The sequence below is a fragment of the Sparus aurata genome, chromosome 5, assembly GCF_900880675.1.
Source record: "Sparus aurata chromosome 5, fSpaAur1.1, whole genome shotgun sequence".
Taxonomy (NCBI): Eukaryota; Metazoa; Chordata; class Actinopteri; order Spariformes; family Sparidae; genus Sparus; species Sparus aurata.
In genome coordinates, this window is record NC_044191.1 from 25,004,027 (window position 1) to 25,024,896 (window position 20,870).

General features: G+C 41.6%; 2 protein-coding genes across 6 annotated transcripts in view; both read right to left on the bottom strand.

The window, feature by feature from the left end:
- The window catches only part of cltcl1 (clathrin, heavy chain-like 1), a 29,983-nt gene extending 21,426 nt beyond the window's left edge, over nucleotides 1–8,557 (bottom strand). For 2 of the 5 annotated variants that reach the window (XR_003984044.1, XM_030416644.1), the window contains exon 1: nucleotides 8,096–8,555. Coding sequence is in view for 4 of the 5 variants with exons in the window: in XM_030416644.1 (XP_030272504.1) it covers nucleotides 8,096–8,137 (42 nt within the window). In the remaining variant the exon portion in view is untranslated. Of the gene's footprint in view, nucleotides 1–8,095 lie in introns of all 5 variants that reach the window. The other 3 variants (XM_030416645.1, XM_030416642.1, XM_030416643.1) reach the window with 2 other exon arrangements.
- Nucleotides 8,558–10,040: 1,483 nt separating this feature from the next.
- On the bottom strand, nucleotides 10,041–19,817 carry LOC115581164 (B-cell linker protein). Its single transcript, XM_030416051.1, has 19 exons — nucleotides 19,637–19,817; nucleotides 16,658–16,683; nucleotides 16,510–16,544; nucleotides 16,380–16,411; nucleotides 15,984–16,077; nucleotides 15,795–15,859; nucleotides 15,647–15,698; nucleotides 15,469–15,558; nucleotides 14,791–14,819; nucleotides 13,983–14,019; nucleotides 13,796–13,874; nucleotides 13,521–13,551; nucleotides 13,314–13,374; nucleotides 13,127–13,217; nucleotides 12,949–12,986; nucleotides 12,696–12,739; nucleotides 12,542–12,610; nucleotides 11,989–12,147; nucleotides 10,041–11,886 (listed from the first exon to the last, which is right to left on the bottom strand). Exons 1-19 carry the CDS (start codon nucleotides 19,781–19,783, stop codon nucleotides 11,770–11,772), a joined length of 1,296 nt encoding a protein of 431 aa, XP_030271911.1. The 5' UTR covers nucleotides 19,784–19,817; the 3' UTR covers nucleotides 10,041–11,769.
- Nucleotides 19,818–20,870: the final 1,053 nt, after the last annotated feature.

Sequence of the window (20,870 nt, forward strand, 5' to 3'; positions counted from 1 at the left end):
AAAAAGTACGACATTTTGGTAAATATGCAGTTTCTGACAGGGAGTTGGAAGCAACAACACTCTCACCTCTGTTAGCTTAGCTGAGCATAAAGCTTGAAAGCAAGAGGGGAAGAGCTAGTCTGGATCAGTCCAATAGTAACAGAATCTACGTAGCGGCTTTGGTGTTTAATATACTGTAAATAAATCATAATCTGTTTATCTTCCGAGGTGGTGTGATAGTTGTTGACAAAAACTTGAATACATTATTTAGAACGTCCAAATATCTGCTTATAACTACATCATAGTTATTATTAGGTTATTATAAGGGTGCTACAATAAACATAAAGCTGTAATAAACATTGGAAAGGGTGACCTATGAGCTAAGGTTTTGATGGTGGTCAAACCAAAACACGTTAAAATCTTAATAGCATGGAAGACTTCTCCATCATAAAGTGCAGACAGTTTCCTACATTTGGACTTAAAGTAAAACAAGAAGGAAATATTCCAACTGAACACAGTCTAAGACCTCTGAAAGAGTCATGTCTCTTTCACGACAACGAAAAAAATGCAGTGGGAAAATATATTCACCACCAGCTGACATTTGCCTTGCAGGGGGGAAAAGATGCAGCGAGCAGCGGACCGAAATGGTGTTTTTCGATTAAAATAGCAGCAGGTCGGCTCCAGTTTTCCAGGGATACTCTTAAAGGTTGTTTTCCAGACAGGCGGTCTGGTGCTACAAGGAGCCAGAGAACAAGCGTGGGCACACAGCGGACAACAGGATGTTAACTCAACACAGCTTTATTTTACACCCTTATTATAGCTGCTAATAGTCTCCTGAAGTTACTGAAGAATTTTGATCCTAGATGACAGATTTCTTTTTTTTTTCCATTCACTGCCATCATTTGTGGCCATCTCCATGTCTAGATTTAGTACAGCATTACTTTAGCTCAGCAAAGCCTGCCATTGAACCCTGACACTGCAGTTAATTCTTTATGTAAGCAACCAGCTTTGAAGCAGTTCAATTATCAGTAGATCATTCAGCTTTAACCTAAACTAAGAATAAATTAGAATTTACTTTTCTAATGAGAAGAAGGCCTGACACAAAAGAGCTGATTTCAATTCCTGCTGTGTCAAATCTTATCAGAACTAGAACCCATGAAAAACACTCCGCCAAGGTTAACAGCTGAACAGAGGAATGATTGTGCACATTGTCAAACTAACTGTGAACAGAGAGGACAGACCAAAACACGCTCTCTCCCTCTGATGACTGAACCGACTGCATTATGCAGTCTGAGGCAAGCGGAAAGGAATCCTTATGCTCATCACAAGGACTGCACTATCCCGCAGTTGGCTGGTGGAGCCGGACAACAAATCATGACCGCTGAGCCATTTAAATCATGTCATCTACAAAACAGGAAGGATGTAGCGCTCATCAGTCGGGGGTGGAAGAGGGGATCCAGTGAGAGAAGCAAAGTTCTTTCATCAATTACATCCCAGAAATAGCATTTTTAGATTTTCCATTACACTACACATGGAAGACAATTCAAAGCTGCACTAATCAGTATTTTTTGTATATTGACAGTGGATCAAATCACTATTTTTAATGTGTGAGGAGTCTTCAGTTACAAACACATGGAGAATTATCACCAAACTCCGCAGTACCTCTACACGAATTCAGGCCAATTTTCACATGACTTGGTCCAATTATGAACTTCGGGAATGATGAACAGAAGTGTAGCGCAAAAATAACTGAAGCACAGTGATGTTGCATCTGGGACACTCAACGACACCCGATGAAAAGTCTAACATGTCAGAATCTTTTTATCTTAAAAGAAAAGATAAGAAAACTACATGTCCCTCTACGTTGACCAACAGGATGACAGAGTGCTCTGATGCTATAAGTAAACACGGTGAAGAGGAAGAAGCATGCTGCTGTAAGGCGGAACAGTGATGTAGAGGAACGACTCTTTGAGCTGTGGCAACAATACCCCTGCCTTTTAGATGTTTCCTCGAGAGACTACCAAGACAGAGTCAAAAGAGAAAAAAGGTTGCGAGTAATAGCGCAAGGCACGTCAGCAACCCAGTGAGAAACTTGCTTGTTAGCTATGCTAGCTTCAGTAGTCTTGATTAATCATCTTCCTGTCCCGCCTCCCAGATGAGCTGTGGACTTGAAGAGGGTCGTGAACGGTGATTGGTCAGTCTCATACTTGTAGTGTTGCCAGTCTCGCGAACCAAGACTGATTGCTTAATCATTGTGACCATCGTTAATGACATAAATGCTGTGTAGTCTGGTCCCGTCATGAGGGAGCTTTTTAACCAAGGAGGCGCCATATATCAGGGCCACCTATCATTTTGCTCATGCCAAGGACAAGATAATCTCCAGTGCCTGAGTTTGTGTTATTAGCCAATTAATGTTGTAAATACCACCTTCCTGAGTTTGAATACTTTTCCCCAAACTACATTGTGCACCTTTAAGAGGATCCTTTTGGGCCCCTCTCATGACCCAGGGCCCAGGACAACTGACCTGGTGCCCCCCCCCCCCCCCCCTTAGCAGCCCCATATATGCTGCACTGATTTATCTGTTGAACATCAGCTGTTGCTGATATTCACATTGTTGTGTGCTATTGGCCCATCAGTAATTATGATGACATTCACCAACAGCAGTGGCCAATGTTTATCCATTGTGTTGCATCAACTCTGCGCTGACACATTCACAAGATCCTGACTCATGACATTCCTGCCATCAGTTTGTGAGGGTATGTAGGTACGGAAAAATTCTTCTTAGTGAGTAGGTAGTTTTGTAGCTGATGTGTTGTCTTATGAATGAAGGCCACATCAAATTCATTTCTATGATTGAATTCATAACTTTTCAAAGCTGACTTTAAAACCGCTCGGTTATTCTTCGTAACGAAGCCTTCTTTGTTTCCCTGGCACAAAAGGGGTAATAAATAACAACAATAAAAAAGGGACTTCATTGTATTGGGTTTTACGACCGGCAAACGCCATTCCCACCAACCTTATAGTAAACAGTAATTAAATGCATTTTTTAGCTTTATGCTAAAATCGTACTGCAGTGGAATGATCTTTACTGTTGACATGAATGAGTCCAAACGAGCAGACACAAGAGTGAAGAAGTGCTGCTTTTCTCTTGATTTTATTGTACTTGAAACAGAACATGTTTGGACTGACAAAACAAACAATTTTAAGACTTTGCCTGTCAGAGAAACTGTGAATAAACTTGTTTATTCAAGAAAACTGTTTCCAGGTTAATTGATACTAAACATAATAATCTGTTGCAGCTTTGTACCATTTTAGTTGTTTTACATAGGATTTTATATACACTGACCATATCAGAATAGATACGAATATATGAAGATATCCTTATTAATATTCTGATGATGATTTCAATCATACCACTTAGCTCAATGTACACTTGGAGTCTGTGAGGTTGTGGAGACGTGCAAGATAAAGGCTTCTTGCAAAAGGCCACACAGAAGACCTGAGGGAGGATTAGAGCCATATGCTGCATCTCCTTAAGACTGCCAAAACTATCTCTGGGGGGGGGGGATTGAAGATGAGGGGAGAAGATAAGGACAGGAGTGAAAGGAAGAGCTGGAGACACAGTCCAGCATCCTGCTAAAAGCGATGGGAGGGTGGGTGTTGGCAGACAACCAGTGTGAAGAAGAAAAAGCCAGAGTGATAAATGTGCCTTTTCGAAGGAATGAAGAAGGAGGGATGAGTGCTAGGTCTGTACAGTTCCAGTAACACAGGCCTTTGGCTATACACGGTTCAGGGTGGGGCAACTGACTCACCGGAAGAAAACCCCCCACACTCCGTCTCAGTAGAACATTCCAGACTAAAAATCACACTTAAACTACAACCTCCTGTTCCCAGTGACCCATAAGCTACGTCCAGTCCTACATTTTCACATACACAGACTCCTAGACGTCCTCTTGCCTAAACAAGCTGAGATAAATAACCACAAACACAGCATAACGATAACAAAGGCAGCTGAACTTCACTGATGATACAGCGTTGACGGTATTTGGTGAGTCATAGACTGGGTGGATGCATTGCTGAGACACTGACACGTTGCATCAGCAGATGAAGGTTCTGGGTTCAGGAGGAGATTACACAAACAATTAAAACAGAGGAATGAAGCAGAGAGACGCGAAGGTGTTGCTGTATGTAATCAGAAAAATCTTATTCATGTTTTATAGTTCAAACTCAGCACATGAATAAGCAAAGGTAGTATTTCATAGTGTCTTTCAGCTCATTGTTTTGGTTTTCTGACCCACAATTTTATCCCTCGCACAGCTCTCACGGCCTTGTTTTCTGTTTTTAGTGAAGAAGCTCTACAGATCCTCTGTTGCCAGCCTGCCAAGCTGAATACACAGAGGACAAAGTTAGTGTGAGCTGGTGAACATATAGTGAAGCATTACGTGGTTAAAGAGCCTGACGTTTCCCTCAGGAGGTGGAGAAGACCAAAACAGAGCTAAAAATATGAGACAACTCCAGATAAATGTTTGCAGTTTAACAAAAGGTAATAATATTTCACTGTTGTGTTTAAGAGTTTGTATCTCACTGCCCACAAGGGGCCAAAAATGTTGAGCTAAATGGTTGGTTAATTGATTAGATAAGCAATAGACAGTTATTTTAAAAATCGAAAAATCACTTCAGTAATTTTTCATGAATATTGCCAGAAAAACGCTGATTCTTAGACATTAGGACCTGATGCGTTTCTGTGTTATGTATTACGGTAAACTCAACATCTTTTAATTGTGGACTGTTGGGAAAAAAAATAAATCTCAACAAACCTATCACTGAAGTTACACCGCGCAGAAACAAGTCATGGGGGGTGGCTGAGACAGAGACATTCACGATATCACAAGACACAGTACCATCAAATGATTTTGAAGCTGTTATCTTAAGGTAAAAGAGTTACATAATGTTGGTTTAATTAATCGTAAATGAAATAACCATTAGCTGCAGCCTGAAATCAGTTACTGCGCGTTTAACTGTCTATGACTCATTGAACATAAAGCGCTGAAACAATGTGCATATTGTGTGTATGTGTGTGAACGACTGCTCTTTCTATGCATTCATGATGATGAAGTTTTCGTGACCAGCCACTGCTCACAGATGTGTTCTGGTAGACTGTTCTGTCATCCTGCTTCCCCTCCTGATGTGATTTGCAGGACTTAAATAGGGCCTGCTTACCTCATCTGCCCATCACATCCGTTGGTTTGACGCGCTGGCATCATGTCATCAGAACAGATAACAGCAGCACACCAGGATGCTGTAAACAGCCGCAGAGCAGCAGGTTGGACTCTCCTAACTCAACCCGACAGGACCATGTCTAGGCGCTTCAGGTCTGCAGGACATTTTTGCACTTACACAAGCTGCTACAATACGTAGGCCGCTGCACTGACAGAGAGCAGCAGAGCCACATAAGCTGCAAATGACTCGCACTTTAGCACTTTTATAATTCGACAAACCATTCTCTGTCGTCGTCTCCCCTCGTCTTGCCACCAACATAATCCACACAATTTAAAACACAGTTTGGAGTTCACAGTGCTGTAGCCTACATCCAACTGGGGCACTGATCTATTTGGTCAATTAATGACACCCTCATACGCAGTGTGGACCTTGGATCATAAATCATACTAAAGCAAACAAGCAAGGAGGACAAAGAGTAATGATGGAGGGAGACGCTACCACACAGCTCAGCGTTAATGACAGTGTAAGGTAGGCAGGCGAGCCATCGCTACTGGTGTGGAGGCAGAAAATGAACCAAATCTCTCACAGGTTAAACAATAGCTCCGCGATCCAGGACTCATCCTCCACGTCCGCATTAAAACACCAGAGTTGCGTTAAAGGACAAGGTCGCCCAAAAATGAAAATCCTAAGCATCATCTACTCGCCATCATCCTGATGAAAAGTTGGGATAGATTCCAACAAATCATTTCTGGAGCTTCAGAGTAAAACAGCAGTGCGGCATTGTCCTAAATAACTGAAGTAGGTGGCGATGACGTTAAAAAACTAAACATTTAATGGTCCATACAGCTGGTCCGGTGTAATCAGACTCTCTGGAAGCCTTGAGATCCCAAATTGATTTGAAAAGTTTAAGGTCAAAATTTTCAATGTAGCTGCTAAGCTAAAAGAGTTAGCGCACGGCCCATCTGAAGTGGTTGCACTATGGAGCAATTTTCTGGGGGGTTTTGCTGCAATGATGTTTTGCTTTGAGGCTCCAGAATTAATATGTGACCACTGAAACTTCACCTGACTTTCCATTGGCAAGCCGGTGAGTAGATAACACCTTAATGTCCATTTTTAGCTATTCTGAGTGGAATAACCAGGATATCTGGAGCATCTGATTTGCTATTTATCCCTTCCAAACCGCTGGTTCAACAGGCTGGTACCTCTTTGCGAAGGCCAGGTCGATGTTACGCTCCTGAGTCCCCCGGCCCAGACTACAAACACAGAGCTGTAAATACCAGGCCACGAAAAAAAAAAACGCTAAACAACTTGAGGCCCGAAGTCCTGGGATTGCAAATTCCAAGCATTTTTCACTCTGCTGGAGCCACCTAGATTCACAGAGGGATACGACCAGGGCAGAGCTGGGATTTCACGCCAGAGGTGGAACGTAGAGCAGTCTGCTGCTTATCAACTGTCTCGAGGCGAGATTTTCTTAGGAGATGTGGGGAAAGGTATGTGCTGTTTGAACTAATAACCCAGAGGCTGCCAGGTACTTCTCTGCTCTCCATCAGCGTGCAGCGGTTGTGCCGGTGAGGAGAGGAGCCTGGTGGCCCTGCGAGCTCTCTTGGCCAGAACAGTTTTTTTGGAGGGTGGATAAAGGATCTTTGGCCGACAAAAGTGGGGCTACTGGCCAGAGGAAGGGAGCAGAGAGACAGAGGGGGGTGGGGGCATTTTTTTTTTTTTTTCTAGTGAAAGGCCATTTCACTGCCTGCTGTTACCATAACAACAGGCCACAGAGGAGGGGAGGTGGAGGGGTGCGTCACAAACTTTCTCTTTTGGCTGCAAGACACCAAAGCACTGGGGGCTGCTGTGGGACAACGATCACCAGAGTCCAAATCCAGAGGGGGGGGGAAGGGGGCCATGGTGGAAATAGCTCCTCACAGACGACCACATAACTGGCTGTTTGTTTTCATTTCTTAAGAGGCATTCTAGGTTGTTTTTTTCCACCAAGAGGACTGCCAACCGAACACTACAGGCCCCCTTTGCTCCTCTGTCATGTTGATCATTTTGAAGCTGCACAGACGCTCCTCTCTGGCACGAAAAAAGAAACCCACAAGTCGAGTCGGGAGAAACACCAAATCGATACAACACTGAAGCTGTCACATGAAACTCGATTTCATGTGGGATTTTTTTTTTTTTTTTGGTCATTGCAATAAAGATCTTTGCTCTGCTAATGTGGTTTTCTGGCCCGTAAGTGCTGCATCACAGCTTAGAGATGCAGTTTTTTTTCTGTATGTATTCCACTGCTGTGAGTGAGTGTTTCTACACACCTACTCTTAACATAACACCTCGCTTAGCATGACAGTATCAATACATGATGGTGGGGTGGGGGGGTTTGGGGGGTCAGTAACGCGCTGACCGGTGCTGGTGTTGTTGTTGGGAGTGTGTTACTGCAGGACATATGACAACAACATGGTAGCCACAAAGCCGCAAAGAGTGCAAGTGCCATACGGGTCTCAGTTACAATGTAACCACCGTCAGCTGAGCTCAACAACAACATTAAAAAAAAAAGTGTCAAAACACCGCAGTTTGCATCCGCGCCGACTGGAAATGACAGCGGCATAAGGAGAAAAACTGCGGCGTATCCACACACACACGCACCGGTCCGCAGTGGAGAGCTGTATCCGATCTGACTGGTCAATTTTTTCCCCAAGTCATCATCTGCCCGGCAGGAGAAAAACTAGGCCTGTAGCTATATTGAGCACCACCCTGCAGCCCTATTTCAGATCCCATTTAAATGCGACATGTGCCGTGCGAGAGCGGATCTACATGGGCGAGGAGCTGCGCAAAAAAAAAAGAAAAAAGAAAGAGGAGCTGGAGATCATTTTTAAGGGCTTCCCTTTTTTTCTTGTCTTACCTGCAGATGTTCCTGAAATCGTATCGGCAGTATCTGAGCCATTTCTGGAGGATTTGTCTTTCAGAAGAATCCGAGAAGAAGGAAAGGGGAAGGGGACAGCAGGAGGAATAGAGGTGTTCTTGTTCTGTTTGTGCCCTAAACGTCCCCAAAAGTCAAATACGATGGGCAGTAGTAGGTTAGTCTGGGCGGCTGGCGTTGGTATCACACGAATCCAGTGACTGCTCCCATTCAGCAGCCCCCCTACACCAGTCCTGAATCAAAAAAAAAAAAACTCCGCACCTCCGCGAGGAAAACTAGTCCACTCCAACTACTACTGACCGAGCCGCGTGCGTAAACCAGTTCCTCCGCGGGCCATGTAAGGATACGGGGCTGTCCTAGGAAATTCCGCGCCGAGTTATTGTAAGTGATGACTTCGCACGAGCGGCCCGTGTCGTGGATTTTAGTTTTCTCGGAGCTGTCAAGCGGTCGGATGTGCACTTTGTACCCCTCCGCCGCAGCCCCTTCCCCCTTCCTTTCCACCAACTTCGAAATCAGGGCTCGTGACAGGCGCCCCACCTTTGCATGATTCCTACGAAATCACACATACACACACCCTCCAAGACAGTGAGTTTCACGGATGACGCCTATCTTTGTACCAGATAGAACTGCTGACGTATCAAAGTGTTATTCTCAAGCAGCTGCACCTTTTCTTCTTCTCATCATCATCATCTTTTCATTACGCCTGGTGAGCAGCAGGTTGTGCACAACTGCAGGAATATCAATGGAATAACTTGAAAACATTATTTCAGTCATGCATCTCACTAAATTTGTTATTGCATTAAAAACTTTCTGGCCTTTTACAACTCTGAGACTATGTGGACACGTTTGTGTCCTCAGAGAGAGAATGGGAAGCCTTATGAAAATTCCTTCAGTATTTAAGTTTGTTTATGACATTTGGCATTTTAAACCTTAAAGGATAAGTTTACCTTAAGAAAAAAAAAATCCAGTCATTGTATTCTCGCCTCAAAGCTGATGGAGAGATAAAGTTTCTTGGTTCATGAAACCCTTCTGGAGCTTCACAACAAAACACTTTTGCAGCATTCTCCTAGACAGCTGAAGTAGATGGAGACTTGTTTTAAAACAGCTCAAACTGATATGAAAAGACATTCACTGGGTTATAGCTTCAACGCATTGTTGAGTTCATGCTAACACTTTTAGCTTAGTAGCTACTGTGAAGAGTTTGACCTTGAAAAGACCTGTGAAAAAAGATCTTTTAAATCAACTGTCTTGGGGCTTCTGGGGACTTATGTTACACAAATCAAGCTGTACACATGCAGCCATTTTATGGTTTGTTTGTTTGTTTGTTTGTTTGTTAGGCGCAAGTCCTCATTGTTTAGGGGGATGCTGCAACACTGTTTTGCTGTGAAGCTCTGGAAACGATTTGTGGACTAAGAAACTTCACCTGACGTTCGATCAGCATGAGGGATGAGTCGATAATGACTAAATTAATTAAAATTTAATTGACTAATCTCCTCTTAGCTGTCACTTTGCGGTTGCTGAGGAGAAAATTTCCTTCCTGAAATCAAAGTCCTATCACACTACTGAGTCAGTGTTACATCCAGGATGTGGACAGCGGAGACAATCCTCAAGTTGCTGCTGCTCTAAAGGATGTGACTCACACATGATCATTTAAACTTCCTTGTGATTAAGTTTAATATGTAAGGAAACAATTACATGCCACTTGATCCTATCAATACACAGACATGTTTAGAACAAAAACTTGTATTTACTGTAGATTTAAGTCTCCATGTTGTTATAGTTTATTCTATCTGTTATATAACCAAACTTTATTATGAAAACCTTTTCTCATTTCCTGTCATGTCTCTGTTCACACTACCTAATAAAGGCAAAAAAACAATACGCAAAAAACGCAAATCTACAATTTAAAATAGAATTCGAGTCAGTGAACAAATTGAAAAAGACTTTACTGTTGGAGTGATTCTGTAAGACGTGCACGCTGAGATACAAACAACACAACATTGTTGGGGTCAAAATCCTGCATGTAGGCTAATAGAAAACTTACACAGACCAGGGGCTAAAGCAAGCTGCTAATCTGTGGAAGTAGACTTGAGAGGAAAGAAAAAAGAGGTCAAGATCCTGACCTAAAATCAGTTTTTCATCCTAGCAGTAATCCTGGAACAGAGCAACATGATGCCTTACACCCACCTGCCAAATTACACTGGTTCCAGGAAGTTATTGAGTGCTCATTTTTACACCACCTGCCTACATGCAAATACATGCAGCTACTGTTCACAGAGCCGGTATTGAAATATGATTAGACAGCTTGAAACTGCACTGCACATTACAGCCACTGTTTGGCTCTGGCGTTAGATTAAACTCATGCTTTGCACTAAATTTTAAAGGTAGTTATTTCAAGTGTATAGGTTGTGACAGGAGAGTTGTTTGCCACAAAATGGGCTAACACCACTGAGGCAGGCTATCAAAATTGTTAAAATATAGATTTAACTCTGATATATAATGTGGATTTTTTTACACTCTTGGAGTTAAGTCATGCACAAGGGATTTTCTGCCATCTTGTACGTTGACAGATCCAGGATTTATAGTTCACCCACAGAGGAGGTGCTTTCACTCCGACAGGAAGCAGGTGTAACCAGCAGCATCTGGTCAGCGGTCACTGGAAAGCAGTTCACGCACGCACACACACACACACACACACACACAAACAGCTGGTGTCTCACTTAAAGCCACAAACCCCCAGCTCACCACACTGACCCTCACTGACGAGGATCTATCACAAGTAAAGGATCAACCTCTCGTGATGCACTAAATCGTCTCAATGAACTACACACACCACAGAAACCCCAAATGAAGACCTTGGTCCAGGAGACTTGATGGTTACTGGTCAGAGACAGTGAATACAGAAAACAGTGGTAAAATGAATTCAAGAAAAACAATGTAAAGCAGATGTATTTAACTTTGGGTCTCTATTGCACAATATCTCCAAAATCCCACTGTAAACACACCTGTAACAAACAGTATAATTAAAATCGAAATCATTAACCTAAACTACTCGGGAAATCACACACACCAAATCTCTGCCAGTGACTAAAACAAACTGATTCATGGAGGCATGGCTGAACAAATGGCTGCAGATTTCCTGGCTTGTGATGCAGCTCCCTGTCTTACGACAGCAGAAATATACAGTTTGTATGTTTATAAGTCAGTGAAAGAAAGTGGTTTGAAGGCGGAAACATCCAGACCAAATGACTGTTACAGTAACACACTGGCACATTAGCATGAGTTTAACCTTGTGCCAGTATTGCTGAAACGACAACACGGCACAAAACGGGAAAATCGCGTAGTCAGAACTTTACGATCTCTGCTCAGCTTTAAGTTCTGGGGGTTAAAGCATCTCTCATGTCACGTGGCAGCAGAGTGTCCTGGAGCAACTGTTTGGTACATTCACATAATCTTGTGAGTTTTCCGTGCATCAAAACTTAACATTGTCTATTTCATTCAATAAACAGCTTGAAAAAACAAAAGTTTAACTGTGTAAATTATGTCACAGAGCTGTAATACCACTGAGGGGACACACAGTAGACCTATAGTATTTTTATTAAACTGTGCTTTTATCCTCTTAAAGCTCATAGTGGTCTAGTTTTGGTAGTGTAGTTTTAAGGGCGTGCAGGGTGGGTTAAATATGCTGTGTGCTTGGCCTGGCTCTTGCTGTCTATCAGAAGGAGCTGGTTATTCTTGTGGTGGGAGATCATCTCGTCGAGGGTGCCGAAAATCTGAGAGGGAAAGATAAATGGAGAGAGGTTATCAGATTAAAAACCCTGCATTTCTCCCAGAATCCTCCTCTTTTTGTCTTCTCCTTCCTGCTGCTCCCTCACCTCCTCGTTCTTCTTGCCCTCTTTTCCGAGGGCGTAGCCTCGCGTCTCCTCCAGGAAACGAACGGGAACGTTGTAGACCTTCTGCTGGTAGAGCACGGCGAGGGTGTACGGCTGCCGGGCACTCTGGGCTGAGCTGTGTCGGACGAGGAAGGCGCCGTCCTACGACAAGGAAAAGCAGGGAAATCTGAGCAACATGGAAACAATGAATGGGATGTAAAAACTTTATGGAGAAGAGGAGTTTTGAAAGCTTTAGGAAGGGCCAAAAGTAAATATAAGAGAACAGAGAGGCAGAAATAGAAGTAAGGGTTGAGGGAATGTAGAAAGACTGAACATTTTTTATAGAGTAAGTGATGTAAATGGACGCCCTGAAGATGTCTGACTCACATTTGACTTTTGAGTGTCAGCAAAAAACATGCCCATATACGCTCAATGAATTTCTCACTGTCTGTCCAACGATAGTTTGCTTGGCTGGAAATAAAAGCTGATTGCTGTTGAAAGGACTCTCCCATCACTAGCAGAATATTACAGCGTGAAACTGAACTGTTTTGTTCACCTTGTTGACCCTCATTAACAGATCCTCAGCTGCCTTTCTGTTGCAGTCTCCAGCGAACCATTCTTTGTCCTGTAACATGGCATCAATACATCAATAACGGTAAAGCAGTTCCCACCAACTTGTATTAGTTTTTACATGCAGATCAATGCCGTACCTCATTCCCAGATTGTTTGGTCGCCCACATACCAACAGAGGAGGCTGGAAACATAGAGATCATGTTATGTTTCAAGTGCATGTTTGGGAAATCTGTATTTGGCAACAGCCAGGTGGTTAAAAAAAGAAGTAAGTAAAGTAGGATCCAAGTAATGTTTGGATTCTATTAAAAGAAAAATCTAAGCAGACCCCAAATAATCACAGCTGTCCTCAGGATTTAAAAACTTGTTTTATTTTTCTAAGTGTGAGCTTACCCACAGGCTTAGTGTCTGCCATAGGAGGATTTGGGGGGCTAGAATAAAGACATGAAGGCTAATGTTATCCACTGCATTTACATTTTGTGTTTGCATGCACTTGCAGATGAGGTCAAGTGCAAAAAACAAGCTGGAAATGAATGTATATCGTTGTGGCCCCTCTGTAATCTTCACCTACCCAGGTTTGAGTGGCGGATGGGGCTTAACACTGGTAGGTGGTGGATAGAGGATGCCAGGAAATGTGGCACGTCTTCCTTCAACCGAAGGAGCTACAGAGGCAACATATGTAGTCGTCAATAATTTCTTTTAGATGCCATTTGTACTGATATCTGTATTTTAACAAACACAGTCGATGTGCTCTTTACCTGTTTTTGCATCATTCAAAGGAGGCAAGAGTGCACTCGGAAAGGGAGGGAAATTAATTTCCTACATAGGAAATGAAAACACTGAGTCAAAATGAAAACTTCCATTTCTAATTCAGCCTCTATCTTGGCAGTCGCACTTTAAATGAGAACAGAGCTTAGCATAAGGAAATGATCGGACTAAACACTGAGATGAAGAGACGCACTCACAGACTTAGCTCTGGGAACCGGAGGCTTCACCCTGCAGACACAGAGAAGGTTTATTTCCACTGCATGTTTATGACCAGGAATTTCTTATATCATGCCACTACTATATCTGCCTCATTTGCATTTTGTTGCAAAAACACAGCAGCATCATTGTCTGATGTGACATAGAGTATGAAGCTATTATATCAGACAGATTATATGAAGGCTGCTTCAGGTCAAGGCACCTCACCATGCTCTGCTCGTGAAAGATGCTCTGACACGGGTTGAAATGCACTTACCCATGGATGGAAGGAGGTACAAAGGCCGACTTGGGAGATGGAGGCACTCTCCTTGGCTCACGATGGGCAGGAGGGCAAGCTGAGGGGGTGGGAAGAACCGAAGACGACTGTCACGATACATACTGCAGCTACTGTGGTCTAACCATCATTGTGAGCATCTAGTGCTTGTGAAGTGCGATCAACATACCAGCTGTAGGTTCCAAATACAGGTCATCGTTGTCTTCCTGAAACACAAAAGGACTAATACATTAGAAATCATACGTTGACAACATAATTTATTTGTCAATAAGATTTTTTTATTGTTGAATTAGCCAAGAGATGGTGAAGGGAAGCAGAAACCTTCCTGCTGCTCTGATTCCTTGAGATTTTCCCTGTAGATCTGAGCCATTCTGCCAACTTCAACTGTATAACAATTTGCAATAGGTGGCTGATTCCTGAGTTAACTGATATTATATGGTGTTTTAAGCCCCTTAGTTCTGCTTAAATCGTAAAGATGATACCGTTCTATAATCCTGACCTGAGAAACCGAAGTGTGTCTTTGAATGATACCAAAGAGCCGACACTTACACCTCAATCGTATCTGCTCAGGCTAAGTACAGCGGCCCCACGAATGCTTTAATGAATCATAGGACCTAAAACAGAAACATGGGCACATACCCTTACAACACATGAGCTGGACACTGAAAAGAGATCCTATCTTTAGTCATTTTGTGTCTCATTGAGTGACATCCTGCAGGTCTCTGGTCACTGCAATTTATGAATTGCACATTAAGAGAGGCTATCTGACTCCTGTTCAAACCTTCCTGCCAGAGCAGATCCATGAAAACACTCCTCTGCCTGGATATTATACACAATGCTACAACAAGCTGCACAAATTAATACAGGCAGCTGTTAAAGTAAACCTGAGATGTTGGTTGTATCTTCATTTGAAATTAATCTTATGGACCTGTCTTGCAAAAAGGAAAAAAATGTTAGTGAGTGAAAGTTAAACTTACTTGTTCTTCATTTGGATCCAGATACACATCTGAAATGCAAAAAGAAAATGCTGCCAGTCATTTGCGTTGTTGTGGTATCATACATGTTTATTGGTGCTGGTTACCATTATCGCCACCAATAAAAGCTTTGATAAATGAGAGTTAACAGTAGAGTCAAACACAGGTAACCTATATATGTGTCACCTATTCAGCAACTTAGTTAGTTAATCCTGAAGTTCTTCCAGGTGTTTTTAAGTTTAACAGTTATTTCCATGTAATTTTGGTCTTTCCAGCGTGACACAGAGAAATATTCAAGCAGGGAATCTGAGATAGTGTGCTCATTTGCTTCGACCTGAAGTGTTGGGCGACATGTTTCTTGTCTTTTAACTTCTTTTTTATTTTGGTGCAAAGTTTGCGATCAGTTTGCTGATGAAGTTGAGTTTCTGGAGGCACTCAAGGTGCAGTTTGATGGCACTACACTGGGTGGCAGTGTGTTCTTTATTTTAGCCACAGCTGCAATCCCTGCCAAACTCACACTACCTAGTTCTGCTTGTCAACAAACTGCTGCTTGAGGTGTTAAACTCAATGTGTCTCTATGCTGTGATGATGTTGTCCCCCCCTCCAAGTCAACAGTCATTTCATGCTTGTGAGTCAATTCAATGAAAGGCCTATTTGTGTTGGTAGGAAGGATTACTGCACCTTCCTCAGTGTTGGACACAGGGAGTGGAGCAGGAGCAGGGCGCATCATCATCTTTCTCCCAGGCTTCTCAGTTCTGTCTATCTCAGGTGCTGTGAGTGAGGAAGATGTGGGTGTATCAGATTGAAGAAGGCATTGATTTATGAAGAGATGAAGACAGGTGGGTAACACAAGACTCACGCTTCTTGGTGTTGTGATCATAGTGGAAATCCTCAGGACGTTGTTGAGGTTTCTGTATGACAGAGGTGAGATTATTCAATTTAAAACAGATCTTAAGACATGTTTGACAGATGCAGAGAAACACAGAAAACAGACTTCCTGTTGTTACCAAGGCTTTGACTGGTCTGGGTGGAGGCGCCTTTCTCTGTGGAACAGCAGGACTGGACGTTCTCTCTGCAGGGGGTAGCATCAAGGAACGGTATTTTAGGGGAAAAGCTTTAAGTTGTCAGCGGTTTCTATGCTGAAGGGCTTTGTTGCTGTAACCCTAACCCCATCTATAATGTCATAGTGTTGTTACCCAGATAAACGTTCTCCTCCACTTGTCTCTGTGGGACTTTCACAGCCGGACGCTCACAGGGAGGCGCTTCATACATGTCACCTTCCTCGTCATCCTGCCAGTGGATCAAACATTTAGCAGTTCACAAGTAGTCATTAATACTGAGACATTAGTTTGAGTTGAAGAAAACCATGGCGAAGAAGACTGCATTTTACAGTTCCCAAAAGTCATGTGTGGAAAAGTAAGGATACAGTGTTGGAACAGGTCTATTCAAGAGCCAGATATGACAAAAGAAATGAAGAACCAATGTCTTTCAGTTTTGCAAAAGAAACATATAAAATAACAGGGGGAAATGCACTTTTTAAATCCTAGAAGTAAGTAAAAACACATTTATGAACTTATTTTATTTCTACTCACAAACTCATCCTGTGGCCATCCTGCATTGTCATCTGAAACAGACGGAGTGAAAAAAGATGCTGATAGATAACAAAGCTTGTAATGCAGTAAAAGAAACGTAGACAAAAACAAAGGTGAGGTTACATCTCACCTGTCCTTCTGGGTGGAGCTGGAGGTCCACTGTGTCTGACAGAGAGAGGAAGAAGAGGTAAGATGCTGGACTACCATTTTTTATCACATGCAGAACAAATGAACAGCAAATCTAAAGAGGTTGTGCTGATGGTCGCCGTAATACTTACAGGTTCTTCAGTTTTCCAAAGAAGCTCTGAAAAAAACACAGAAACCTCAGATGAGATTTAACATCAGCAAAATAAACATCACTGCATTCCAGACTTGTAATCATTTACTTTAAGTTACTGATCAGCTTCATCATCGTAGCTGAGTCAGCGGCTGCTCTTTGCGGAAGGTCACCATGACGAACAACAGAGCTTATTTAGATGTTAACTCAAATACTGTTCTCATGTTGATAGACTTTTTTTCTGCTATCTTACTCTCTTAACAATTCAGAGGCAAATGATGTACTTTTAAATTGATTTGATATCCATAGTTAGCAGTTACTTTGGAGATTATTACATGTGGTACAACATATAATCAGCAAACATTTAGATGTATAATTACAGATTAAAATAAGACAAAAAGCATTATATACAGTCAAGAACTTAGCTCCAGCTTCTGCATTAATGTTTCAATAATCATAACCTAATATTGATAATAATATCGGAGCGTAAACCATTCTAGAACGGGCCATTCTTCATGATGGGTACTTTTACTCTTGGCTCTTTGAGTGTGTTATTGTAAAGACTTAAATGCGTGACTCACACTTGTAACAGAGTATTTACACACTGTAGAATTACTATTTTTACTTGAGAAAAGTACTTGTTCCACCGCTTATTAGGCCATTTGTTTACATTCTTCTAATGTTAAATAAGAGGGTAAGGATCCAGTGCTAGGGTTAGCACTCATCAACGTACATTTTGCATTATGATCACAATCAATTATGTTTTGATGAAGTTGGCAGCAGGAGGTGGAGATAAAAACACACAACAAGCGAAATCAGGAAGTGAAGCGGCGGTATCTGTGCATTCCCACAGTGGCGGCTGTAGAGGAAGTGTTGATGTAAAGTAAATTATTACAGACAGACAGGAGAGGAGGGGGGGACTGTGGAGCCCCTGTCTCTCACGCATTGTCACACAAAATGTCAGAAAACAGGAGAAAACAGTTGGTTTTATCAACTTGCTCTTGACACCTGATAAGCAGGTGAGAGGGGATAGAAAGAGAGACAGGAAGAACTACATGACTGTTCTGCTATTTATGTTTTGTGTTTCCTTACACAGTAATCCTAAAGATATTTACATTTTCAGGTCGAGTTACAACAACAGTGTCCTCTTTGTGTCTATAACTTCCCTCTAAAGGAACTGTCAAGTCTCAGTGAAAAGTTCTGCCAGTGGCCCGGGAGGAAAAAGGAAAGAGTCATGTGACCATGAAGTGAAATCTGATGCAAACAAGGACAAGACTCAGTGAACATCATTCAAATGATTCACTATTCAGACAATAGAAATAGTGTTTCATCACGAGTAACTGCATCAAATATTAATTAAAAAAAAACAGCCACCGGTCTGGTTTTTGAATGATTATACTGTGGCAGAGATATTGAGATACTGTATTCTGAAGCACAGAATTAAAATGGATAAATAAATAAATAAAATATGTTTCCATTTGTTTTTGGCATGGACCATAACCAGAACCACAACCACTTCAACAAACAACAAAACATTTTATCTGCATGAATCGTTTGAGGGGGAACTTACATCAGTCATGTCATGTCGACACAAAGGACCAGGAGAGAGCTGAAGCTGAACATGCCTGTAGCTCAACATCACTCATACACAAAAATATCCATGTATGATGTAGATTTAATGTTAACAAGTAAAAAAAAAAAAATGTTGTAGTCGGAAACATTCTTAGTGTCAAATATATACAGCAGAGTGGAGGTTTCTAGCACAATTTCACCTACATGTATGGGAAAAAGTATAAAGAGGTTCAAACTCCAGCAGCTCTTGTAGCATTTAGAACAAATTTTTCGACTACATTTATGGAACGTCTCAACAACATATTTGAAACTGCACAAAAGCTCACTGCCAACATTAAACAACAAACTGCTCTTTAATTCAGAGACAGCTTGTATGTTTTTTTTGTAATCTTCAGATAAGATCTTCTTTCCTTCCATGACATATTGCAGATTGAACTCACAATATCTCTGAGTGAACTCCGTCCAATACTGCATTGTCATGCAAAAAGGAGTCTGAAATGCATCATGGGAAAGTGACTCAACTCAAATCCTACAAGTACAGACTTGATATAAAGCTACAAGCAGACATGACACAACATGAAACAAATAATGTGTATATCTATGTTTATGCTCGCTAGATTTCCAATTTAACTGAACCTTAAATGTACAAAATGTTCAAACTTTAATATTTCAGATAAAAACATAGATACTACTGAATCTACATTTCAGACAGTGCTTTAAAACACATCCAAAAGAGCATCTGTACTGCATAATCAAAATCCAAGGAAAGCACAAAAAAACATGTTGAATTAAACCCTTATAAGTTCAACTTAGTCAATTAAGAAACTGATTAATGGAGGACTGGTGCAAAGTCCAAACATATAAGAAAGCTCAACCAAGATAACCGAAGACAATACTGAAGCCTGTACACTGTTACTTTAAAGGTTTACTTTTACTTTTTAAGTCAGGAAACAGATCACCTCAGAATGACCAAATAAAGAAGAACATTACATTTAAGTTGTGCAAAGTTCAACTGAGAAGTAGTGTTTACTTGGTCATTTTGATATAATCAGTTTCCTTGATATTTTTAAGTAAAGTCACTTTATTGTATTTTACAGTGTAGGTGTGGAGTATTTACTCACAGGTTATCTCCAAACACTAGTTGGGGAGTCTCTTTATTGTTCACCTTCACACTCCTGCACAATCACAACTTTAACTTTGTAGCAGCCATTATATCTTTGTCCTATTCAGAACTCCAAAAGAAAAACTGCTAATATAAATGTAACAACATTGAAAGGTTGACAGAGGACTACAGCCACAGAAACTCTGCCAATCGACAACACCTGCTCACTTCCTTCTCCCTCCACCCAAAGTTTACAGAACATAAGAACAAAACAAAAATGACCAAAAATAAAACACAGTACTTTACCATTGTCATGATTTGGGGTCGAGTCTCACAGCTCAAGTCATGAGGAAATGTCTTTGTTTCGGTTCTTGAATGCAAATGGTTTTGAAGATTGAGGGTGAGCGATACAGTGAGAATGTGAAGAGCAGCTCTAACTGGTCTCATTTGCATTTCCTACCTGTGTCACACAGACAGCCTGACCTGCTGCTGCAATGAGCTGCAGCCACTGCACAGAGCCAACATGGCTCCAAATTCCCCTTAGTGACACCTGCTAATGACCATAAAACCAACTGAATTTGAACGTTTGTGCTGTAACTGTAACCATCTCCTTTGTATTTTATCTGCGATCAGAAGTGAAATTAATCATTAACTTCTGAAACACATGCAGGCCAACAACTTAAAAAGTTGTGATTAAGTAGAAAGAATCCACAAATTGCTTTCTGACACATCACACTTTTAAAACTGTGTGCACCTCACTCAGTTCTCAGTTTATTAGATACATCTACGTATACTTCAACGGCACCGCAGGCTACATCCTCCAAACGCATCATACAGTTTAATCAGCACCTCTCTGAAACAGTTTCAACCAAAACTCAGCATTATAACCTCCACAGGGGTAGAATTGATTGCAGGACTGTTGTGTTTGGCTGCAGCATTTCTTTTAGTTATGTGTACCTAAACTGACAGCTGTTAGTTTTAATGAAATACAATATGTTTTCTTTTTGGAAACAAGTCACTCCATTATTCATCACTGGATTATGTTGCAAGGCTGAATTATTTGTGAAGATATCAGTTATGTTTCAGTCAGAGGTTTTAAGATATCGATTTTTAAGAAATCACAACATTTGGCGCGTAGTTCAAGTTAAAGTTTTTCATAAATTAAAGTTTGTTTACAGCTCTTGGAGAATACAATTGCAGATGTGGAAAAAGTAGCATAAAGTCTTTTGTGGCTCCGGAGGAACTTGCATTTAATCTGATAAATTGCCTCCAGGGATGTCACTCAGGCTGAGTAGCACTGTGGGATTGAAGAGCAGTCGACTGGTAGATTACTTTAACACTGTTCAACTCATTATGGACAAGTTTAAAACAATTGATCAAAATAAATACAGCTGAACCAGAGATGTCGCCTTTTTTATTCCACACATTCTTCTTCCTTTCCAAAACCTGGTGCCTACATTTCCCACAGTGCAGTTTAGGGGGGAACGTCATTGGAGGCAATTCATCAGATTACATGCAGCGTCCTCTGGAGCCCCAAAAG

Bases quoted from the DNA above. Each gene is read 5' to 3' on its own strand.
- LOC115581164 (XM_030416051.1), bottom strand. From the start codon at position 19,783: ATGCAAATGAGACCAGTTAGAGCTGCTCTTCACATTCTCACTGTATCG. The intron at 15,559-15,646 runs GTGAGTCTTGTG...CCTCACTCACAG, and splicing joins TGATCACAACACCAAGAAGC to CACCTGAGATAGACAGAACT. The intron at 14,820-15,468 runs GTGCAGTAATCC...TTTGCATTTCAG, and splicing joins TGTGTCCAACACTGAGGAAG to ATGTGTATCTGGATCCAAAT.